Here is a 24822-nt window from a genome sequence, read left to right as displayed (position 1 = left end):
GAACTTGGTGAACGAAGTGCTGTGACAATGCCATTGTCCCCACTAAGTACAACTGGTGGGGGTAGCTGTTTGAAAAAGATTTGAGATAATAAATTAACAAACTAGGGTTTTCCTCTTAAAAAGAGAACTTCTTTGGCCACAAAGTATAATTTTTTCAGTTGAAGGCTTAACTAGCATTAGGCAGGAGGATCACAAGGGACCACTCTCCTCTCAATTGGGCCCTAAATGTCTTTTTTTTTTTTTTTTTCTAGGAGAATGACCCACTACTACTGCGCTAAGACTTTTACCTTACATCTACCTGGAAAGCCCTTCACTCATTCCCACCCCAAATGATTGTAAAAAAAGTACAGTTCAAAGGTCACCTTCTCCAGTCTTTACCACACCTCCATGCTGCCGTGCAGCTCTTCTACTGAGCTGTGGGTTCCGGACAGCACGGACTAAGCACTCTTCATCTTTGTGTCCCCGTTGTGCAGCGCTGCACCCCTCAAACCCTCGGCGCTCCACAAATTTTCACTCAACCGCACACCCCCGCCCATGAGAGCAACTCTAACTAGCACACGTGCTCCGCCCCACCTTAGCCTGCCGGAAGTGACGCACTCTCGGGGACGTATTTCCGGTCCCGAGTGCCGACTCAGTCGCCGGGGACGGGCTTCTCTGGCTGGCTAACTCAGCTGCCCTGGAGGATTCGTGCGCGGTAAGTAGTTGCGTGCGGCTCAGCGGGATAGGACCCTGGGACACGCCCCTGCCCCGGCAGGTGCAGTGTTTCTCCCATTCGCTCCCAGGGACCTGGCGGGAAGGCGCAGAGACTGACTGCTGGGCCCCCAACAGCTCTCAACGGCAGATGGGGCTGGAGTGCCGGGATCCGAGGCCCGCCGAGGGTGCCGTCGCGGGGACGGCTCTCAGCGGTCGGGTGCTAGCCGCCTGGGCTGGCGCATCCAGCCCTACCGGGACCCGGTGTCCAGTGGGCTCCCCCAACTACATCTTGATACTTAGAGCTTCCCCCTTTCCTTGTCCTCATAGGAAGGATAATGCACCTCTTGGACAGCTCCAGTCCCTACTGTGACAGTCGCGGGATGTGCAGTGAGCCGTGTGCGCGCGGGGTATAGAAGTGTGTAGCGTCTCAGTGACTCGTTGGCTCCGCCCTTCAGCGTGTGTTTCCGGGAGGTTTCTAACCACGAGACTTGAGAGGTTTTAACCCTGTTGGGTACACGGGATGCCGCCCCCAAAGGGGCGCGGCTCAGTAATTGAAAATGATTGGAAACCACCGGGCTCGAAGTGGTTTATAGTCTGATGAGCTAGAAGACCCAGTATCCTTACGTGACCATAAACAAACCCTTTTGTTTATGTTACGTATCAATCTGCGGGAAGGGTTGTAATGACAAACTTTGCGCCAAAGGACAGGATTTCTGTGTACTTAATTTGCTATGCAGATTGTTTGCACTGAACTGACTCAGCGAGAAGGTGGGATGAAAGTAGCCTTGGGACTTAACAGATAGGAAACAGCCAGGAAAACTGCAGAATTTGGGAAGAGTAACTTCATTCACTGTATTACTTTGTGATTCAAATTTTACAAAGTAACTTGGTTACTTCATCAAATGTTTTACAGTTTTAAGCATTTATATATGTGTTGGGTTTTTTGTTTGTTTTACTGGTGTGGTAGCTCTTTTGGTAAGGGTCGATTTATTTTACAGGCATATCTGTGCCGCATATTATAAAATTAAATATACAGATATCTAAATGAAGTGTTTAAATAATTAAGGCTTTAACTTATGGGCATAATGTGATACAGTGTGGATCTTTAGTGGTTTTTGTTTTTTTTTAATGGTTACTAACATCCATGCTTGTCTTAAAGCTTGATAAAGTACCGCTGATGAAATCATGACCAGGTGGGCCCGAGTTACTACCACTCATAACAAGAGACCTTTGGCTGCAACATCATGGGAGGACATGAAGAAGGGATCCTTTGAGGGAGAAAGCCAAAATCTACCAAAGAGTAAACAACTTGAAGCCAAAAGGCTCTCCGTTAAAAATGATGCTCCCCAAGCAAAACACAAAAAGAACAAAAAGAAAAAGGAGTACTTAAATGAAGATGTAAATGGATTCATGGAATACCTAAGACAAAACTCACAGAGAGTTCATAATGGAGAGATGATAGCAGCAGACAGTGAGGAGGTAAGGGAAGAAATTACAGTTGCTTTAAAGAAGGATAGTCGACGGGAAGGAAGAAGACTAAAAAGACAAGCAGCAAAGAAAAATGCAATGGTAAGATCATTACTTTAACTGAAATATTACTTTATATAGGTCAGAACTATTATTCATATACTCACACATGTATATTCTAACAGAATTTGATGCTCTTACATACTAGATTTATAAAGCATCTTTTTGAGGGCTAGTAATAACATTACGACTTTTTTAGCACTTCCTGTATGCTGGGCACTTGATGTGATTAATTATCACAACAACACTATAAAGATAGTAGCATTAGTCTCATATGTGGAGAAAACACTGATGTATAGACAGATGTAAAAAAGTGCTGACAGCCACATAGCTAGTATAGTAGCGGAGATGAAATTCAAACAAGAGCTTGTCAGACTTCAAAACCTATGTTCTTATTCCTGCTTTCCAGTAGCTTCTTTTTAAACAGGCATTTAAAAAAAAAAAAAGTAAGGTGTAGGGTTAAGTGCAACAGGTTAAATATGTGTGGTTCCCTTTACTTGGAAAGGATGTTTTTTGTCTTTATGCATGAAAAACAGGCACAGGAATGAAGTCTAATAAGACTCACACTAGTTAGTAACAGAGCAGAGTAATAGAGTTAAGATCCCTTGAGTTTGTTCCTATTCATTGCTCCATCCCTTCTCCGTACTATTCAGAGGAATGTTGGGGGCTGCACATTGATTTCTTTTGCCCACCCCTGGATTTTTAAACTGTCAGACGTAGGAAATGAAATACTTCATATAATTCTTTCCCTTCTCTAAGTGAATTTTCCAAGTCTTCTAGTAAGATACTACATAAAAATCAGTATTTGTTATCAGTTTACACCTTCATTTTTATTTGCAGGATTAGTTTTGTACATAGTTGCAGATAATCATTTAGAGATAATGCTAATCAAACATTCCTTGTGAATAAATATGGATAGAAAATGTAATCATTTTTATTTGGATCAGGATAGCTTTATTTAAATTGTACCATTATTTAAAAATATTTTAATTGGGACGCCTGGGTCGCTCAGTTGGTTAAACAACTGACCTGATTTGGGCTCAGGTCACAATCTCAAGGTCATGAGATCAAGCCCTATGTCAGGCTCTACACTCACTGAGGAGTCTGTCCCTCTCCCTCTGTTTCTCCCCCTGTTCGCGTGTGTTCTCTCTCTCTAAAGTAAATAAATAAAATAAAAAAAAATTTTTTATCAAGCTAATTTAACTTAAAGGTAATGTAACTTAAAGATAATTTCATTGACATAGGCACTATGATGAATTGCATAGTATTCGAAACATTTATATTGACTTTTTTTTTTTTAAAGATTTTATTTATTTATTTGACAGAGATCACAATTAGGCAGAGATGCAGGCAGAGAGAGGACAGAAAGTAGGCTTCCTGCTGAGCAGAGAGCCCGATGCAGGGCTAGATCCCAGGACCCTAGGATCATGACCTGAGCCGAAGGCAGAGGCTTTAACCCACTGAGCCACCCAGGCACCCCCATACTGTGACCTTTTAAGAGAAGTTTTATATTTGTAATTAAGGGAGAAAGACATGGGTTTTCAAGAAAAAAATAAATGCTTTCTATTAAAGCATATATTTTAAAAGTATATAGTTTGTTCAGTCTGAGCATCAATTCTTAATTGCTAATAAATTAAGATAATTTATGATGTTCACTGTCCATAGTCCCATCTACGTTAAATTTAGGATCATTCAAGAAATTTGCATTTGAAAAAAAATTAAAAAAAAAAGAAATTTGCATTTGGTGGCAATTGGGTTTTAAAGGTGAAAACCTGGAGTGCCTGGGTGGCTCAGCTGGTTAAGCATCTGACCCACTCAGGTCATGATCACAGGGTGCTGGGATGGAGCCCTGCTTCTAGCTCCGTGTAGGGTGCCATGCTCAGCAGAGAGTCTCTTTGCCCCTCTCCCTCTGCACCACCCCCACCTCGTGCTCTCTCTCTCTCTCTAATAAATAAATAAATAAAATCTAAAAAAAAAAAAAGGTAAAAACCTAATCAGTGAACTGTCATGTTACTAGAGACCATGTTGACTTCACCAGGACTTCCGGTCTTCTTATGGTGATCTAGTTTTTAGCCATTAGCTTTTCCTGAACCTGTATAAAACTGCATTTTCTTTGTTTGGACCACCTCATTCTAAACGTAAAAGTTAGTGAAGATTTAAAGGGGTTCATTCTTTTCCAGTATGTTATGAAATGGAAAAAATGAGGACACAGTTGCAATATATTATATGTTTTATCTGCCTGTTTAATTTGCTTTTTAAAAATCCTGTGCTTATTTAAAAAAATTGTTTTAAAAAAAGTTTTTTTAAGATTTTATTTACTTATTTGACAAAAGAAGGAGAGAGAGCATGAGTAGGCAGAGTGGCAGGCAGAGGGAGAGGGAGAAGCAGGTTCCCCACTGAGCAGGGAGCCCAATGCAGGATCAGTGAGGGGGAGCCCAGGATCCCAGGCCCCCGGGATCATGACCTGAGCCAAAGGCAGACACTTAAGTGACTGAGCCACCCAGGCGCCCCTTTTTTCAAAAAAATTTTTGAAAAAATAAACCATTTGTTGTCCAAGAAATATATATATATACCTTTTTTCAGTTTATATAAAAGAGTTTACATATCTTTGAGTATCCACCATATTTGATTATGATTACTGTTTTTATTCATTACAACAAAAACTATTCTCCACATCAGTAGGTAGTATGTAAAGTGACCAAATGATTATTTAGTGTTATGTTGGAGCCAGATATTTCATGTTATAATTATTCTTTTAAAATGTATTGTGTAGGGGTGCCTGGGTGGCTGTCGTTAAGTGTCTGCTTTCAACTCAGGTCATGATCCCCAGGGTCCTGGGATTGAGCCCCACACTGGGCTACCTGCTCAGAGGGAAGCCTGCATCTCTCTCTCCCACTCCCCCTGCTTGTGTTCCTGCTCTCGCTGTCTCTTTCTCTGTAAAATAAATATCTTTAAAAAATGTATTGTGTACATACTCTAAAAATGAAACACCTAATTCTGAGTATTAAAGAATATGCATTAAAGTTATGAAAACTATAAGATACATTTTTTGGTATGAAATATAATTTGAATCATAATTTAAATGGCATCATTTGACTCAAATGTATTCAATTATATGAACTTTGTAAGTACTAGTATGAATTATGCCTGATAATTTTTATGGTCATTTTCTATTTTTCATAGAAAACTCAGTTTTTCTAGAAAAGACATCCCCTTAATGAAATTAATAGCCCATATTTGCTTAATTCATTTAAGCAGTTTCTATGAAACCATTTTTAACTTTGTGTCTGAGATTGATGGATTTATGGATTGACGGTTTTCAAAAGTGCTGAGACCCTCTCCTGGAAATGACGTTTATTGTTTAGGAATGTATGGAACAACCTTTTTTACAGATAAAACATTGAGATTTTTTTAAAAAGAGCTAGATAACAAATGAAAGACATTTTAAAGATATTTTTGAATTCAAGAATTAATAAAGCCAGTGTAGTTTTGTAATGTGGAAACTCACATTTTGTTTTCCCAGGTATGTTTCCATTGTAGAAAACCTGGCCATGGGATTGCAGATTGCCCAGCTGCCCTTGAGAATCAAGATATGGGAACTGGAATATGTTATCGGTGTGGGTCCACAGAGCATGAAATAACCAAGTGCAAAGCCAAAGTAGACCCAGCTCTTGGTATGTTTTCTTTCTATTGATTTTTAGTGTGGTAAATGTCAGAAGTGGGATTTTTGGGACAGAGTTTGTCATGAGCGTGCCACTTATTATTTTGAAATTGAGATTAAATTTTAAGTTGTATAAAAAAAAGGGTTTTTTTCCAGGTTATTTAAAATAATATTATATGACTTGTTCTGTAGTTAGCCAACTTAACAGAAAATGTTGATCCTTACAGGTGAATTTCCTTTTGCAAAATGTTTTGTTTGTGGGGAAATGGGGCATCTATCCAGATCCTGTCCTGATAATCCCAAAGGACTCTATGCTGATGGTGAGTACCGTTACCCTTATATGTCAGAAAAGGTGAGTTAGAATGCAGAGTTGTGATTTAACGTAGTCTTAATTAGCTCTTGAATCAATTCTTGGACAAAAAACAAAACCTTAAGAATTTCAGTTTTTATCAAACTCTATGTACTGGACTTTATGTGTAATATGACGTATTAATCAAGACAAAAAGCTAAAGTATATATTTTAAGCTTTTTGCTTGTTTCAGCATCATTTGTGAGAGTATGTTATAAATACCTACTTTTAAACACAACAGAAGCAAAGGGGGTGTATCTCAAGCTAATATAAGATTTAAAAAAATAGTGTTGTGGATTTAATCACAGGTTAGCATACCATTTTGGATAGATGGGCTGGTAGACACTCTTCAATATGTATTGTAATCTTTGTTTCTGAACGTTTTCCTTGGGTAATCGTCTAGCGTGGGATCATGTACCTCTCTTATCTTTAGCTCAACTAACATCTTAAGCTTCTTAGAGTCTGTGATGTCCGAAGCTTTAAGGAGGAAATTTTCTATTACTATGAGTAAGGTGCTTATGTGCTAACTGATGCCATCAGGTTCCAGATACCTCTTGTATGTCATGTCCTGGGTCGCATGGGAGAAGTCCAGTGAAAAGGCACAGCATTCAAATCAAGCTGATGGGTTATAGTTCTAGTACCATCATTCACTAGTGGGACTTTGGTTGAGTTGTTATTTCTCTCAGTTCAGTTTCCTTGCTTGTTAAATGGAGATGAAAAACTGTATTTCCTTGATTCTAAGATGTACATTTTCTCACATTTTAATGTCTCTGAACTCAGAATATATCTTACCAGTGGTGGGTGCCATGTAATTGGCAGGGATTTTTTTTTTTTTTTTCCCTGAGAGGTTTGTAAAATAATGATATAGCTTATATTCAGTGTCTTAGATTTGATGAATTATGGTATTGATTTAATTATGGTACTGAAGAGCTACTGTTCAGTGTCCCTCTCCCATTTCACTCTGGCATCTATAACAGTAAAGAAGCTGGCCCTGGAAAAGGCCCACAGGTGCCTTTCTGTTTTAAACTTACGACACAGGTCAGATGACATGACTGATGATAAAGATGGCTTTGGATAGTTATACAAAATGATTAGATGTTTTTTAAAAGTGCAGCAAAGGAAAGAAGAGATCACAGAGAAGTGAGAATTCAGCCAGGTTTACATCCTATAATGTCATATTTCTGGGTAAGTCACTTCACAATATAAGCATGTCCTGATAATGCTTGACCATTAAGTAATAGTGTTTGACCATTAAGGGAAAGATTGATTTTAGAAACTACATGTGTGGTAATTCACAGTCCTGGAATGTTGTTTAAAGTAGGCAGACAGGCACTTTTATTAGCGTTAGGGTGCCTGGCAGATAGAAGGCACTAAAACAAAAGTGAATTTGGTTCCTTTTGTAACTGATCACGCCCATCTGACCTGTACAGATGAGCAATGGCTCCTAATCTTTTTTGGGGTCACTGATCATTTGATAAGAAATATGGACATCCTCTTCGAAAAAATGCATCAGGACACGACTTTTGCTTACAGGTTCAACAGTTCACAAATCTTTGCCTACGTAACCACAGTTACGATCTTCTATGCAGTGGCTCTTGGACACTCGAGAGCACAAGTACCTTCTTCCATTATCTCCCTCCTCTCTGTCCCTCTTCTCCCCTGAAGGCCAGATGCAAGAACTAGTGGACAGGTACAGTTTAGGGCTCTGTGGGATCAAAAGGACAGAGAGTGGACTTATTAACAGGAATGGTGGCACCTACCTGTGTTCCTGTTTCCACCTCCCTGTGCACTGACAAGGCTGTGAGGACCAAATAAGATATGAAAAATGCTTTGAGACATTACAGTCCCTTGTAAGTATGAGAGGTTTTCAGTGACTTTGTTCTTTTAATAGGTGGTTGCTGCAGACTCTGTGGCTCTGTGGACCATTTTAAGAAAGATTGCCCTGAGAGCCAGAATTCAGGTGAGATCTCTGGGCCTCTATTTAGAAGGCCCGAGGTTATTATTCTGTGTTTTTGCTGAATTTTGTTAATACTGAGATGCCACTAATTTTAAGACAACCTGGTTTCTTGCTGCAGTGACAATCTAGTCATTTCTCTGTCAGGAGTAGATGCAGTCGTAACTGAGCACTAGTAGCTGGTACTGTCAGGTGGGGAAAAGGTGACCACTAAGCCCTAGAGGACCCTAATCTTACAAAGCATCTTACTTATACACATTTTTAACTTCCAACTAATGAATTTAGTAATGAAGCCAATTCTGTCACCAACAGAAAAATACTGATTCACTAAGAGGAAATAAAAAATATGAAAATAACTCTATTTTTATGATTGAGCATTCTCACAAATGGTTTGCTTCATCTATATCTGAAGGATTCAGAGCTGATTGCAAAAACAGCCAAAAATACTAAAATTTTGTTAGGTACACATCATCAGGCCAGTTGTATTTTCTTTCTAATGAAATACTACTGTTGGTCATCAAAACTTCAAAAATGTTCACTATATGTATGTGAGGGAAGTGGAAATGATTATCATATTAGTTTACCTGGATTGGAATGATGATAATCTTGAGTGGAAGAAAGACAGGAGGGCAAAAGTAGTACTTCTTAGGGAAAAAGCACATTTCTTTTTATCTCAAATAGTGACAGTACTACACAAAATCTGCTCATTCTTACTTCCTACCTGAACATTTACCTTTGAAAACCCAGAGTTCTTATTTACGGTCTTGTATAGAAGAAGACAGTCTTTACTACATTGTAGGCAGGAGGACTGAAATGATGGAAGTGGAATTTGAATTCTCCCTCCTGGGAGGGTTGCCATTTCCCGAATGACAAGACTGACAAGCAGATGTTGTATAATTTCACAGGTGGAATCTTGTGCATTTAAAACCGATGCTTCATAAGTCATACTGTTTACAGATTCTTGGAATTCATTGACTCTATAATGATGAACTCTGGGAAAGAATGAAAGCGCTTTCTCATCAATTTGTGCATTGCAAAGCAGTTGCTGCATTTCCCTAATTGGGATGAGAAATTGCCTGCGGTACTCTGAAATCAAGGGTTATAATCAATTACAGAATGCTCACTCTCCTTTAGTGATGGAGTCTTCCCTCCTTGTGATTATTCATGTCAAAACTAGTTTCTTTGCTCAGCCAGTTCCAAACTACAGGGATGTACTTGATTACCATTTTTCTTACATTCTAACTTCCATTCCTTAACAGATCGAATGGTCACGGTTGGTCGCTTGGCAAAGGGAATGAGCGCCGACTATGAAGAAATTTTGGATGTACCTAAACCACAAAAACCCAAGACAAAGATACCTAAAGTTGTTAATTTCTGATAATGATTAGTACTGTCATTAGTTACCACCTCATTGTTAAATATTCTGAACTGGGCCTACTTGGCAAATTGGAGCTGGGCTCCCTTGGAGACCTGTGTTGTAGATACCAGTATGATCAGGGAATGGTCGCATAGTTTCCTGAGTGCTGTCCATTAAAGAGTGCTTTTATCACTGGAGAAAATCACTGGAGAAGTAGAAGACGTTAGAATTGGATTCTCTAAAAGAACATTTTTAACAGAACTTAGGTATAACTAAGTGGTTATATGCTTGATTGTAACAATCATCTTTTTCTTAAAAACTATGTATTAATGTGAACCACCCCTACATAAAGTTTTACTGCTTGGCATTCGGAATTGAATTTTTAGTTAGATTGTTTTTTTTGTTCAAAATACCACCTTATTATTATGAATTTATTAATTGCCACAAAATCCACTATATTTTTAAAATGATAAAAATTCATTTGCTATTTACTTATTTTTCTGAATACCTGATTCTGGATTGTACTAGCCATTCTCTCTTTATGTCCAGGTACAAACCCTTTGGAAATACCATCTTTTGTGAAGTCTAGATAAGATTAATTTTGGTTAATATTTATTTTAGTTTTGACATAAAGAAGTACAAATTATTGAGGTAAAATAGAAGAATACCTTAACAGCAGCTCTTCTTTGTTCTTGATTTTCAAGAGAGAAATTCTAGCCGAAATTTAGTTTCAGATATTCTTCCAGAATGATGTCACTTAACAGATTGTATATTACACTTAACAGCATTTTGTTCACATGTTTTAGATGCGTCCAGGTGAGAATGCAACTATCACCGTAATAGAGTTAGAACACTAATCAGAGACCCATTAGCTTCTTTGATTTGATGAATACATGCATACTTAATACATATATTTCACAAGGCTTAGGGCTCCCATTGTACTGTTTAATGGAATGACTCTAGTGGATTGTGTGTTTCATTTGGAATTTTACCTGATTGGATACATTTGTAACTAACGGAAACAGCTGTGATTAGCCACTGATGCTTCAAAAGCAAAATATTTACCAAATAAGAAAAGAAACACTTTTCTCTGTTTTAATGTCTGCATACCTCAACAGTTCTAGTTTTAATAGGAGCTGTTGTTTTATTTTTGATATGAGAGGAAAACAGGAGAGAATATAGCTCAGCCTCCCAGAACTTAAAGAAAGGAGTGCCATTTAAAAGAAATCACACAAGTCGTGCAGCTGGAAGAGGGCAGCAGTACTGTCTTAGACATTTAGTCCAAACACACCCAGATTTATTTCACCTGTCCTATGAGGTGCCAAAGACTCTGGAGACTCAAAAGCCTCCTCAAGTGAGGAAGGCAAACATTAACTTTATTTATGCACTGCATCTTTCTCCAGTTCCTGCTGTGTTTCTGGTACTCTTTTAGGTACTTGGGATTGTGGTTGTGATGAAGACAAACAAGGTCACACGCATTCTAATGCAGCTTTAGGATGGAGAGGAGACTTGAGGGGAAAATACATATTTGACATATCAGTGTATCAGAAAAATAATATCTGAAATATTTTATTACATTTTAAAAATATTCTGTTGAGGGGCACCTTAGTGGCTCAGTCGGTTAAGTGTCTACCTTCGGCTCAGGTCATGATCTCAGGGTCCTGGGATTCAGCCCCACATAGGGCTCTTTGCTCAGCAGGGAGCCTGCTTCCCCCTCTCACTCTCCCTGCCTGCCTGCCACTACCCCTGCTTGTGCTTTCTCACTATCTCTCTCTGTGTGTCAAATAAATAAATTAAATCTTTAAAAAATATATTCTGTTGCATCCCCTAGGATTTCGTCATTAGCATTCTTCCATCAATCCTCTGGAAATGCCACCTCTTACAAGCTTATCTTTCACTTTTCCGAGGCTGAGTCCTAAATCCATCTGCTCTAATATCCCTGATTTCAGTTCCTCCTTGGATGTTTCACCAACACCTCAAGTCATTACTGCAGTAATTTTCAAAACAAATATAAATTCAAAGACCTCTGATAGGCAGAAGTTAGAAGCATCTCAGTTACAGGAGAGGTTTGAAATTTTACCATACAAAATTTTAGTGTGATGCAACCCCTTTATTGCTAATTTTTTTTACCTTTTTTAAAATCTAAAAATATTCTCAAAAATCTACTTCTGATCTGTATAGTCATTTAAACCTGCATACCCACTCTCTTACTGTATATCAATGTTAATTCATAAAATTGGAGCACAGTCCAAAGTCCGTGTAAATGAAAGCCTGCTGACACAGAATAAAAATAACCACCAGACCTAGGCTCGGGGAGTAGATGGGCTGGGGGACGGGTAGGCAGAGGAAGCAGGTAGAGATTTGACCTACAGATGGCAGGATGTACCTAACTTCTTAATGCTCTAAACTCTCATGAAGTCCTTCAACTCTTAAATGTTGTTCTGTAGAGGAGGCCAACTTGACATGTGCTGGTTCGTCCTAGGAGTTAAGACAAATCACAGAGTAGAATAATGAATCTTGAAGTCTGGGGAATAAAGTGCTAGTATAATGGTTATGAAAGAAAAGCTCAGTTAATATCCTCTTTCTCTGTGATATCACATTTTGCAGGTACTTTTTGTATGTATATATAGCAATAGATACTAAATTGGTCAGCCACCTTCAATATATGTGAAATGACACTAGTAAAGTAGCTCCTATTACTGAAATTGATTGAATTCCATTATGTTTTAATGTCTTCCTAATTTAAAGCTCTAAAACATGTAATACATCTTGTCAGATGCTCGTGACATACAGATATCTGCCATATATAGAATATTCCCACACTATTAATCAACTAGCCAACTTACCATTTTTGATTTTTAAAATTTTATAAAATTTTAACCAGAACACATGTTTCACTTCTGTAATGTAAAAATGCTTATGATCATTTTAAACCGTATTTGTACCATTATATGGTCCATACAAAATTGCATATGGGCCATTTCCACTGCCCATGCCCCCAGAAGGGAGGAGAGCCACAGATGATCTAAAACAGTGTTAAAACTCTTCTAATAATACAATCCAAATCACTGGTATTTGACCTGAGACCAATTTTATTTTTTAACCCCTTACTGCCTTTTGCTTAAGCCAAAATTAAATTATTTTGTGGCCCAAAATCTTGCCAGTTGTCAGGGCTAAGTGTACTTGGAATTAAAGGTGGGAAATAAAATTACAGGTAATTGAAAGTTTACCATTTAAAATATGTTTATCAATCCATCCTCAGTAGCATTCTCTAAGAATTGTATACAAGAGGCTGCTGTTTCTTCGATGGATTTTGACCAGCCACCAAGATTTCCAGCAAAGTAAGGAGAGATGCTAGCAGAAATCTGGTTGAAGTATGATACCTGTCTCAAAAAGAAAATACATTATTTTAATTGTTTATTGACTGAGACTTTTCCAAAAAAGTTTTTTTTTTAAGGTTTTATTTATTTGATAGTGCACAAGCAGTGGGAGTGACAGGCAGAGGGAGAAGGAAAAGCAGTCTCTCTGCTGAACAAGGAGCCTGATGCGGGACTCCATCCTAGGGCCCTAGGATCATGACCTGAGCAGAAGGCAGATGCTTAACCCACGGAGTCACCCAGGCACTCCCAAGAAAGGGAGTCAAGCAGGGATCTGAATTCAGTTGGGATAGGGGAGGCTATGGTCCTGATCTTCTGGGGATGTTCTGGAATGGAACTAAAAGGATGACCTCAGGATTCTCCTGATGTGGACACACATTACAGATTACACTTAACTAGCAAATGTGGGTAAAAGGTTTCTCTGTATCTGTAGGAGCAAATTAACGTGCAGATGTTTCATCAAACTTACGGTACAGGAAATGCTGTCGATCGCATGGATGAGAAATCCAGCACGGATGATTTCACTTCTGATGTACTGTGGAGAAGGTGGGACTGATGGTAGAATAACGGATTTCACTGCCACCACGTAACTGTCACTGAAAAATGAAAGGACATTCTCTAAGTTATTGTGAGAAATGAAGGACAGTTGTTCGAAAACAAATTCCTGCAGTAAATTCCACTTATTTATATAAGTAGAAGTGCAACTATAGAGACCTCTCTCCTAGATGAGGGCCCCACACATACATTCTCTATGGCTACCTTCAAGTGTAGGGAAGGGTAATAAGGGCCATAGGTGTTGTCTGCCTAAGAATTAGTTACACTTTGCATAACTCCACAAGGCTGGAGTCAAGTTCTAAGCATGTTTTGTTATGCCCTAATGGGTTGTAAGGACCACCCTTAACAAATGTTAACATTTTGCTTTGTATCCCTTCACACCTTTTTATAAATATATAACACTGACGTAAGCAAATGCATGTACAGATTTTTGCATAAATGCATTTTATAAATATTGGCCTATAATTTGATTTTTTGCCTACCAGTAAATCTTTGGAGATATTTCTGAATCAGTGCCTCTACAGCTGCTTCATCCTTTTTAATGATGGCATAGTACTCTGCAGTATGGCTCTACCATAATTTATAAGACGGACCTTCAGTTTATTTCTCTACCTTTTGTCAAATAAATAAATACAGTGATATTATAATGAATGTCCATGTGCGTTCCTATATACACGTGTGTGATTTATTTCCACAGGCCAGCTTTGACATTGGAAATTATGCCGGCCAGTTCCAGGTGTAGCCCTTAAATGTCCGAGAAGCTTCTACTGCTTATTTCTTTGAATTCTTAGGACACTTCTTAGAACGCAGACACCATGCCCGGAGAAGTCCAATGCCCACAGAGAAGTCAGGAACAAGCACTCGCGTGAACAGCCCTAGCTGGCAGCCAGGCCTTTTAAATGTCTAGCATAATTGAGCCTTTGTAAATTCTAAACCGCTCCTGATGTTTTATTTGGCAGTCACTGCATTTTTACTGATAATGGAATATTCTAAAGGTTTGCTAACTATCAATGTGACGTGTGCATAGGAAAAGGAAAAAGGCAAAAGGAAAAGGAACTGCTTCAGGAATCGTGCATGGTGCTTTGCACACGGGTGGCATTTAATAGATGACTTTTAAAAATAACTAAAGGTCCATCTAGAAGAAATTCAGATGAACCTCATTCAAGACCAGAAATGCCAAAATTGCCTTCCTTATTTTCATATCAACTTTTTCATTCTACTCTCTTCTACAAAACATTACTACAGCACTTAGTTGCTCATACTCACCCATCTTTGAGAGGCCTTCTCCGTGATACAAGCACTACCAAGTCTTTGGGCTTGTCACCATTCACTACAGGACAAGTGATATGATATATCTGATCAGCTTTGCTCACCCAGTCTATGACTTCACAGGACCTGTGTAAATACAACAGTGAAAGAAAGGCTACACTTTCCCACCTGCTATGAATAAGGCATTCACTTCTTCTGTTTGCAGAACTACGTTACTGAGGCCTACAGTCACTCTTCCGTTCACATAACCATCCTGCCAAAGCCAGCATTATTTCTCAAAGTCTGTCTTTAGAAAGCTGTTTGGTCTGCAGGAATAATTATGCATGTGATGGAGAATGGTGGCCCTGTGATTCTAAGGTCACTGCCCTCCACACTTTGGAGAAAGGCATTTATAGTTGTTTTCCACAAAATTATTTCTGAATAATAATAACATCTGAAGAGTAGCGAATTATATGGACAGTCATCAAAGAAGGACTGTTAGATAAAGGAATATGGTCTCCTGGAAAGAGCACCAAGTTCAGAGTCAAACAACCCGTCTTTGAATCCCAAATGTACACTTCCTATCTACGTTATGTTGGGCAAGTCACTTTATTTTTGTTTTCATTTGTAAAATATACATAATAACTATGGGGTTGTGGTGAGGATTAAATAAAAACACCTGGCACAGTAATGAATTAAGGCAGGTACAAAAGACAAGTAAGTTGAATTAGAATTCATTCATTCACTCATCCATTCATTCAAGTTCACTTTGGAAAGTCGGGTGACCTACAAAACAGTGCAAGAAACATTTGAAATGAATTAATACCAAAGTTTAACCATTGTTCCTGACAAAAGCTTTGTACTTGTAGAGTACCTGCAAATATTGATGGAAGAAAACTGCAAAGTGTTTCCTCTTCTTTCAGAGTCTTTTATTATGATAGCACCAACCATGATGTATTATTTTGGCATCTATGCAAATGTAACCCATGACCCCAGAGGTATTTCACTTTAGTGATATTAAATTGTCTATTGCGGGGGCACCTGGGCGGCTCAGTGGGTTAAAGCCTCTACCTTCAGCTCAGATCATGATCCCAGGGTCCTGGGATCGAGCCCCACATCAGGCTCTCTGCTCAGCAGGGAGCCTGCCCCCACCTCCCTCTGCCTGCCTCTCTGTCTACTTGTGATCTCTGTCTGTCAAATAAATAAATAAAATCTTTTAAAAAATTGTCTAATGCAGGGTATCAATCATAATCAAGTTTAGCCATTTTATTTTTTTTTAAAGATTTTATTTGTTTATCTGTGAGAGAGAGAGACGAGAGGGAAGAGGGTCAGAGGGAGAAGCAGACTTCCCACCGAACAGGGAGCCTGATGGGGGACTCCACCCTGGGACTCCAAGATCATGACCCGAACCTCAAAGGCTGACATTCAAACAACTGAGCCACCTGGGCACCCAAGTTTAGCCATTTTAAAGATGAGCCCCCATCTCATCAAGATTAGGAAGTAAATCGTAATGCATGATATAACAGGAAGCCCATCTCACCGATCCCCTCCTTTCAGCAAGATGCCCAGTGAGGGCCCAGGAGCTGGGGCTCCATGGCCCCAGAGCTGGGACTCCTCGGAGGAGGAAGGGGCATGGCTTGAGCGCAATCAGACCCAGCCGGTGCAGGTGGCAAGGTGCACAGCCTGTACTCCAGGAAAGAGGTGAAAAAGGCCGAGACTGGATTGGGTTGCAGGAGTCAGGAAGTAACAGCAGAAAGAGATGTAGGCTGATAGGACCGGGCCCTGATCAGACAGGAAAAGCAGGAAAGAATGCCTCTGACTTCAGTATCATCCAGCTGTCCCTCAGCTTCTCACCAGGGAACGCTACTTCACAGAAAGAAGGAGGAACCCCTCATCAAATACCAAGAGAGGGAGGTGGGAAGGACAATTTTGACAAACACTTCCTCAAGAGCAACAAAACTGTATATTAAAGTACAAGGGTGTGCAATTCAGAGCCTGATGGATCTGGGTTCCAATTCAGGTTCCGTTGCTTAGGAAAGCAATCTTGGCAAGCCCCAGAACCTCTCTCTTGTTAAGTGGAAATAATACCAAGTGTGGCGTTGTTGGTAGGATGACACCAGATGTGGGTAAAGCATGTCAACTTGATAGAAATGATAAATAAATGACTAAAATAATTTTTGCTTTTTCTCAGTAGCATGGGATGCAGTTTTCAGTGCAGTGCAAGTTTTAAAATATACTCTTTAACTTATAAACAATGGGTCCTATGTTGGGCAATGGAGATGGATTGCAATATGGAGGCTGCCCTTTACATGATGTCATTGAAGAAAATATTTTAAATAATTCTTACACATAATGGGGGTCCCACAAAGGTCTCTTGGTAAAGTCAGACAAGAGATGATAAGCCACATGTGCTGGTCTTTCCACGTGCTTTTCAACCCAAACAGATAAAATGTCATGCTCTTCCAGGGTATATATTTTTATCTAAAAGATAATAACAAGCAAAAAAACAAATTACAAGAGAAAAATGGATATTTCGACTTTAAAAACCACACAGAGTCATACGTTGATTGTACCATCTAAGGCATCTTGACACCTGCCTGAATAACTAATGAAGCCAGACACTGGCAATGTTACTTCAAATGCTTGGGTGTCTAGAACTTGGACCAGGACATTATCCTCTGCGTCCTCTAAATAATATGGGACTTCGGTTATTTAATTATTGTGCAACAAGGTTTCTCTTGAAAAATGAAAAAATGTAAGCCTTTCTCTTTTTATCTCTTTGTGATGTTTCCCTGCCTCTACCCAGCAACACCAGAGAAACAGCATTGGGCTGATAGGCAAGTCAGTGCTTCACCTCCCTCCAGGACCTCAGACACTTTCCTAGGATGTCAAGCATGCCAAGGGGACCCAGGAAGCAAGCCACCCACCTCCAGAACCAACTCAACCCTCCAAAAGTGTTGCTGAAGCACCACGCTTCTTCAGCACAAAGCCTTCTTTCATTTGCGAATCACAAGGGCCCATCCTCCTGAGAGGCCAGTTCCTGGGTTTCTAATGTTGTTATTCCTTAGATAAAGGACGCCTGTCTTGGGAGCCATTTGACATAAACAGTAACATATCCCCTATTACTCCAAAATCTCCTGCTGTTGCACTTTTGCTAATAATCAGAGCTATGTGCTCAGCTAGGAACACATTTCTATCCTGCCCATTTTCTCCATCTCTTTCAGGGTGCTTTGAAGTTCGTGTTGAAATGTGCCATCTTATAATCATCCCCATGGCAACAAGCTGTGAGAAGACAAACAAACAGAGGGTTAAGACTTCACTGCAGGAATCAAGCAGATGGACAAGTCAGGCTGTGAGGAAGAAAACCTTTATTTAAACATAAACATCTTCAAGAGGAGAATGAAGAAATAAGAAATTGACTAAAGGCAGCCTAGAAAGAAAAGGAGTGGCTATCTTTTTACACCATTCTACCTTCCCAATTGACCTCCGTGCCAAGACTGTCTTTAAACTAAGCACACAAAGGAGGACATGTCCTGGGCTGTGGACATGTATCAAACAGAAAGCCATGAATGGGGCTCAACTGGTGGCAGACACTCACCCCCGGCACAGCCATGCCTACCTTTACTCCCTGTACGGCAGGAGTAAAAGGAGGCTCCCTGGTGTAAATCCTGAAGGAAGTTGTCTTCTCAGAACTCCGAGGCCGTGTGGCCCTAAGTCTAGAGCTCTGTAGTCTCAGAGGAGGTAAGCGCAGGTGGCCTGGGTGAATTCCTTACCTTCTGTCCAATTTAGGCCTTGGGGCGGCCATGATCTACACTAATGGAGTCAGGGTGGAGAGGGATGGAATCTAGGGCTGAGCACTCACTAAGGGCTGAAGTGGGTCTCCTCAAATTCCTATGTTTCAGGTCTCTGTGTACTTCAGAATGTGACCTTATTTGGAAAGAGGGTCACTGCAGGTGTGATTAGTTAAGATGAGGTTAAAGTGTAGGAGGGTGGGCCCCAATCCAGTAATGATTAATATTCTGACGAAAAGGAAATCTGGAGGCAGACATGCACCCTGGGAGGACCCCATAGGAAGATGAAGGCAGAAATCAGGTGACACATTGACAAGCCAAGGTCTGCCAGAGATTGCCTGCAAAGCAGCAGCAGCGAGAGGAGAGGCCTAGCACAGCCTTTCCCACTTCAAGAAGAATCAAGCCGACCGACACCTTGATCTCAGACATCCAGCTTCCGGGACTACAAATAATACCTCTCTGTGGTTTAAGCCACTTGGTTTGTGGTACTGTTACAGCAGCCCAAGGAAACTGTCACAGCATTGTCCCGGGAAGCTGCTCTCTGGGTTGTAGACACAACATTTCCTGCTTCCTGAAGCCACAGTGAACCCCAAGCTGAGCAGCCACCATTAACCTCTGTCCTCACAGGAGCTCACTAAACCTATCCACCACCAAGAACGTCATTGGACAAGTGAACGGGATCTCAATCCTTCCCCCAGAAGGTGAACGTAGCAGAAAGTCCTCCTCATCGCTGTGCCATGAGAATCAGCAGCACCGATGTGGACAAAGCTGACAAGGAGGGTGGCAGTAGGTGCTGATCTCTTTAAACCCTAGTATTTTAGAAAAGCCAACTTCCGCTGAGTGAAAAAAAATTCTCCAAGACCAACTCTTCAAGAGAACATGTTCTCTTTCACGCTCAGAAGAACACAGGTTAAATTCCGTCTGTAACCAACTCAAACATTTTTATCACTTGATGCCTGCCGAATTTTATTCTAGGAAATGAAGCTTAAAATGAGTAAGCTTGCAATTTCTAACAATTCATAATGATACTGTTTTTTCATTCTAATTTTAATAAGATTCTGTTTAATGGATTTGGATATCTTCTACAAACAGCTGAAGAGAAAAGGATCTAATCTTGGAATTTTATACTATCTGTTTTACACTCTCTCTTGCTATTGAGACAATATTATGGGAAGGAGGACAAAATCATTTTATACAGAGACCTCGGTGGGGAGGGGAGGCTAACCTTCCTCGGAGGTGCCCGGGGAATGACCCCAAGGGCTCAGGGGAAAAGAACTGGACAGCTGGGGCTCTGGGACCAGCTCCTCCCCAGCTTCAGTGAGAATAGTGTCCTCTGGTCTGTTTCCTGTGCTGGGTTTTGTTCTGTGGAAAAGTTTTCAAGCAGTCCTTGCCATTCTGGCTTTCATCATCATCACTCTGTCAAGTCAATCTTCTACCCATGCTGATTCCTACCCTGAGGATTTGGCCGGAGCTGCTCACTTCCCGGACAGCCTCTTCCACCCTCCAGATATCTACATAAGCTATCTGCAAGGAGGAAAGAATGAGCCCCTCTCCAAAATTCTCTCTAAATATCTGTCTTGATTTACTTTGGGCTGCCTAAGAGCTGATCTTAATGATTTAAATACTACAAATGCTCACTTGTTCATAAGCTACCTGAAAATCATTTTTCTGCTGTTGTGTAGGTATGTGTGATGTTGCCAAAATAGTCCACAAGCTCCTTTAGGGTGAGGGTGCTGCCTGTATTACTTTTGTCCCTTGCATTATTACTATTAATTCCATCACTATACATAGAAATATGAGTCACAAGAATAAGTATTATCCAATTTAATTACAAATGCCAGAAATCATACACTTTTGACATTTAACTAATTTGTATCAAAAACAAGTATAGATTTTTTTTCTTTTTTCTTTTCTTTTTTTTTTTTTTTTTTTTTTTTGGTGGGCAGCAAAGCAAGATGTATTAAGCGATAGCAAAGTGATAGTACAAAGTTCCGCAGAAGAGAGGGGACCTGAGAGAGTTGCCCAACAATAAGTGTGGATTTCAAAACCTAGAATAAGTATGATTCACAACAGACAGTGTAAGAATTATTCAATGAAAAGATGATAGAAAAAAGAGAGCTGTATTTTAAAATCAAAACAATGTAAAAGTTTTAAAAAGTAAGAGAGAAGAGGATAGCCTAGAATTGGAAAAAATCCAAGTTTTATCATAAATATAATCTAAAGAACTGGAGGGCTTCAAATTCAACAGAAATGATGTAAGAATGTTGCTTTGATTATATCATACCTCCTAATAAGTATCTGTCCAAAAATTAAGAATTAAATATTAATGGCTCTTTTTAGACACTAACAAATGCAGCATTTTTTTTTTTGTTTAGGTTTATTTTGGCCCCAAACTCCCAAAGAACTGAAGTTTTTATATATTATATGGCTTCACAAAACATGCTGTCTTCCTTCATTCCAGATGCATGTTTGCCCTTTCCAATGCTGCTTAGAAGCCAGCAAGAAGAAGATTAGAATTCTTAGAAGCAAGAAGCAGATTTCATACTAGTAAAAGAAAACAAAGTCTTGAAGCATCTTTTATGTGGGATAAAGAGAAAAAGAGCATTTTATAACACGAAGTCTATGTTTTTGCATCACTGAATTAGGCATGCATGGAAACAGAAGTGGATCCAGAGAGGGTAAAGGGAGATCTTGAAATGACTCACAAGTGAAGACAAAGACATAATAAAAGCCAACAACCCAGAACAAAACAGTGGCAAGAGGTCAGAGTTGAAAAGAATCAGTGAAGTCGTATCTGAGTTTGCTTCAATTTTAAGGTAAGTGACCATGTCATTTATTGTCCAGACTGGGGCATGGAGGTTTTATTAGTAACTATGATAAGACAACTGATGATGGACCAATCACTAATTAAGATGGGACAACCAGGGCTGTCCCAGGAAATTAGGACCTATGGACACCCCATTGTAGAGGCTGTTGCTTCACTGAAAAAAACAGTACACACTGGATGTGAGCATAGAGAGCTGGCATGACTGAGCCCCTCCCAGGTGTGATCTGGACTGCTGCAATCTGGGACTATCTATGCTGGTGACCTTACAGTCTAGTTAGTGTGGGCACCACTTGCCACTGTCTCCTAACATACCTCTGAAATTTGATAAAATCAGAACCAAAATAATATGTGTGCATTTAGGTTTGATGATCCGCAAAGCAATGTAAAAAAGTGCTAATAAGTCAAGACGAGGCTTCTTTCTTATGAAATTGATCATCTAGGTAGGGGGAAAGACCATGAGTAGAAAGTTAAATTACTATGTAAACCTCGACATCAATTCAGCATAGCTGTGGATGCAATGCCACAAGACGGTGCATAATTAATTGACAGATTCACTCTGAAGAAGTAAGTGCTAAGAGGGTTCCTACCAGGGGAGTTCTGCAGTCAGGGGTGACAGAAGAGGCTTCATGCAGAAGAATTCTGTCCTGGGGCTTAAAGACCAGTTCGTATGGGGGCTGATGGCAAGGAGAAGGAGAGAGAAGTGGAGTATGAGAACTAAGATCAGAGGTAGGAATATGCAGGGTGCACCAAAGGACCCCAAATCCACAAGCATGGAGGACTAGAGACAGAGCTGGAAAAATATTTGGCTTTTCGAAAAAGTCTCCCAGGAAAGTTTTTTACCTTCTTAGAAGCAGCAGCAGGAGCAGCAGAAACACACCACCGTGACCACTCTCATTTGTGAGGGACAGTGGGCTGTGTGTATACCCGGATGCCTCCTACCTTTTCTACCACACTGGTAACCTCCCAACCGCTTCTGGCTGCCAGATTCTTGAGAGCCTCCACATTGGCATTACTCAGGGTTCCCTAAAATACAAATATTGTAAAAGCTGAGAGTTCAACCCACAGATATGGGATCAAATAGTTTCTTTTTTTTTTTTTTTTATAATTTTATTTATTTATTTGTCAGAGAGAGATGGCACAAGCAGGGGGAGCAGCAGGCAGAGGGAGGAGCAGACTTCCCTGCTGAGCAAGGAGCCCGATGCAGGACTTGATCCCAGGACCTTGGGATCATGACCTGAGCAGAAGGCTGACACTTAACTGACTGAGCCATCCAGGCATCAGGTGATCAAATAGCTTCTGCTTTGAAAATAGGAAATGTTAGAGCCAAAGTGGTAATGTTGAGCTTAGAACTAAGCTATAGGTAACATAATTTCTGTCTCCCAACTCTTAATTCAGAATTCAGACAAAATAACACGAGGCCTGCATGCTTTACAAATTAGTGTCCGTCACATCAATGGGTATCCGGAGGAAAGACAACATTACCTTTCAATAGGACTTGGAATCAACATGTTGTAAGGGCCTATTTAGCCAGAGCGATTCCATCCGATTCCATCCGGTTAAACAATGACTTTGTTGTTTAGAAAGTAAAACTTAAACTGACCCTGCCCGCCCCCCCACGCCCCCACCCGGGGAACTTACTTAAAAGCAAGTCCGGGAAACCAGTCCCAGGTAACAACACCCAAATACAAGGGTGGGTCAGGCCAGGTGGAGGTAGCCAATCAGTGGGGGCCCGTACTGTCCCCCTAGCTACTAAGGAGTATGGGCCCAGCCCTTTGGGTGCCTTTTGGGTGCCAGTTCTGACCAAGGTGATAGGCTAGTTCAAATATCTACTATAGTGTAAATTGTGATTCAATTGGTCACTTATGTGTGACATAGCATGGCTGTGTAGCTTTCTCTGTGTGTTACAATCTCATTGACCACCTGTGCGTGGCCAGGCCCAACCACATGGCCTTTGCCCTTAAAAGCTAGTCTGTAAGGCAGAGAGAAGTCGCCTCTTTGCAAGCGATGCCCTGGCCAGTCAGTTTGATTCTCAATGCTTGGCGCAATATAAAGCTTTGCTTGACCTTCGCTTTGTATCAGTCTCGCTCCTATGATTATGGACCCAACAATGTCATCAGTAAATTTGTATTTCCCTTTCTATTTTATGGTCAAAAACCTTAAAAATGCCCAATACTTTTGTTGTTGTATCATAAAAATGCAAGCTGGAAGGCATGTCATTCAGCACAAATCACTGAGAAGTCAAATCCCAGGGTCACACTGCCTGAATGCATCCCATGACAGAGCCTTCAGGGTCTGTGCTTTGGAAACTGCTTACTGATTGGTTTTGTTTCCTTTTGAAAGGACTGGTTGATATAATGCTCCTTTTCCTCTAACCTGTGCAGGCACAACCTGAATCAGTTAAACATGGGATCTGTCATTTTTATAATGATGCCATCTTCCGTTTTATAATGACTTGATTCTTACACAAAGAGCTCCCAATAATAACACCGTTACCTGGTTGCTTATGTCCCAGTGTACAGAGAGTGACACCTCTTCTTTGTGGGAAATAACATATTTTCTGGAAAAAAAAAAAAAAGAAAATGTTAAGTAACATGTTATAATAATAATGTTTAATAATAAATAAGTTTTCTTCCCTGCATGCAGCACACAGTAGTAACCATGACACTTTCTTGGGCTGGTATCAGCAGTTTTAAAAGCTGCTTTTAGTAGTGGAACAATCAGGAAAAACAATTTCCGTCACAGTTAGCCTCCAGCCAGGAAACATCAGACCTTCTCATTTGACATTATGTGGGAACACAGACCCAGAGAGGAGCCCTTTGTTATATAATTTGTTAGATAAGAGATGATAGCATAAAATCCTTACATCCACATCCTTACCTGCCGAGGCGAATTCTCTTGCGTGCAATAGCTCCACGATACCGTCTAAAATCTTCCTTTTATAAAAGACAAAGGAAAATCAATAAATTTCTAATATTTTAGTGCTATAGTCCTTAAGTCTCTCTCTCCTAATTCTGTTGCAAGGGCTAGCTGGGACACACACAGTCTCTGTGTGAACCATCCTCATCACCCACAAAGGGCAGGGGCATGGATAAAAACATAATCTTGACAGCCCTGTTCTCTCCTTTTTTAAAGTGGTGGTGGTTATCATTTCTGTTCCCAAAATGACACCTATGTCTCACTGCAGAGTTTGTAGAAAAGGTGAGAGTTGGCACCAAGGGGAAGATAGAGTTCCACTGGGCGCGGGACAGCAGAGAGAATCGGATGTAAAGCGGTGGGAGAAGACAATCAGAAGTACGACCCAGAAGATGATACACTGCCCACAGCAGCACGTGGCTGAGCAGAGGTGAGGTCTCCGGGGCCTCTGTCATTCCAACAAATGATCAGAGTGACTTGGGGAAGAAAAAGAAGAAGAAAGAAAAGAAAAAGTCCATTTTACTTTGTGATGTAGAAAAAAAAAATATCCAAAGAGGAATAGCCTTGAAA

General features: G+C 40.2%; 2 protein-coding genes across 4 annotated transcripts in view; one reads left to right on the top strand and one right to left on the bottom strand.

Moving 5' to 3' along the window:
• The first annotated feature begins 607 nt into the window (after positions 1-607).
• ZCCHC9 (zinc finger CCHC-type containing 9) lies at positions 608-24609 on the top strand. Of its 2 annotated transcripts, XR_004381393.1 has the most exons (8): positions 608-694; positions 1853-2262; positions 5744-5894; positions 6109-6201; positions 8122-8190; positions 10091-10130; positions 21158-21328; positions 24524-24609. XR_004381393.1 is itself a non-coding variant. In XM_032847427.1 (6 exons), the coding sequence occupies exons 2-6, from the start codon at positions 1879-1881 to the stop codon at positions 9560-9562; spliced, it is 816 nt and encodes a 271-aa protein (XP_032703318.1). In that variant the 5' UTR covers positions 608-694; positions 1853-1878; the 3' UTR covers positions 9563-9920. The 2 variants fall into 2 exon arrangements, 1 of the variants encoding a protein (XP_032703318.1); XM_032847427.1 differs by lacking the exons at positions 10091-10130; positions 21158-21328; positions 24524-24609 and adding an exon at positions 9444-9920.
• The window catches only part of ACOT12 (acyl-CoA thioesterase 12), a 44769-nt gene continuing 31902 nt past the window's right edge, over positions 11956-24822 (bottom strand). Inside the window, exons 9-16 of one of the 2 annotated variants that reach the window (XM_032847414.1) lie at positions 24217-24272; positions 23833-23896; positions 22279-22362; positions 17069-17202; positions 14740-14868; positions 13388-13514; positions 12772-12924; positions 11956-12019 (exon numbers count right to left, since the gene is read on the bottom strand). In XM_032847414.1, the coding sequence (XP_032703305.1) occupies positions 12775-12924; positions 13388-13514; positions 14740-14868; positions 17069-17202; positions 22279-22362; positions 23833-23896; positions 24217-24272 (744 nt within the window). In that variant the 3' untranslated portion in view covers positions 11956-12019; positions 12772-12774. Of the gene's footprint in view, positions 12020-12268; positions 12925-13387; positions 13515-14739; positions 14869-17068; positions 17203-22278; positions 22363-23832; positions 23897-24216; positions 24273-24822 lie in introns of those variants that run through there. The other variant, XM_032847405.1, reaches the window with a different exon arrangement.

The sequence above is a fragment of the Lontra canadensis genome, unplaced genomic scaffold, assembly GCF_010015895.1.
Source record: "Lontra canadensis isolate GAN:19392208 unplaced genomic scaffold, GSC_riverotter_1.0 scaffold4, whole genome shotgun sequence".
Lineage (NCBI taxonomy): Eukaryota > Metazoa > Chordata > Mammalia > Carnivora > Mustelidae > Lontra > Lontra canadensis.
The sequence above is the reverse complement of the archived record's forward strand: the minus strand, read 5'-3'. Positions and strand labels throughout refer to the sequence as shown.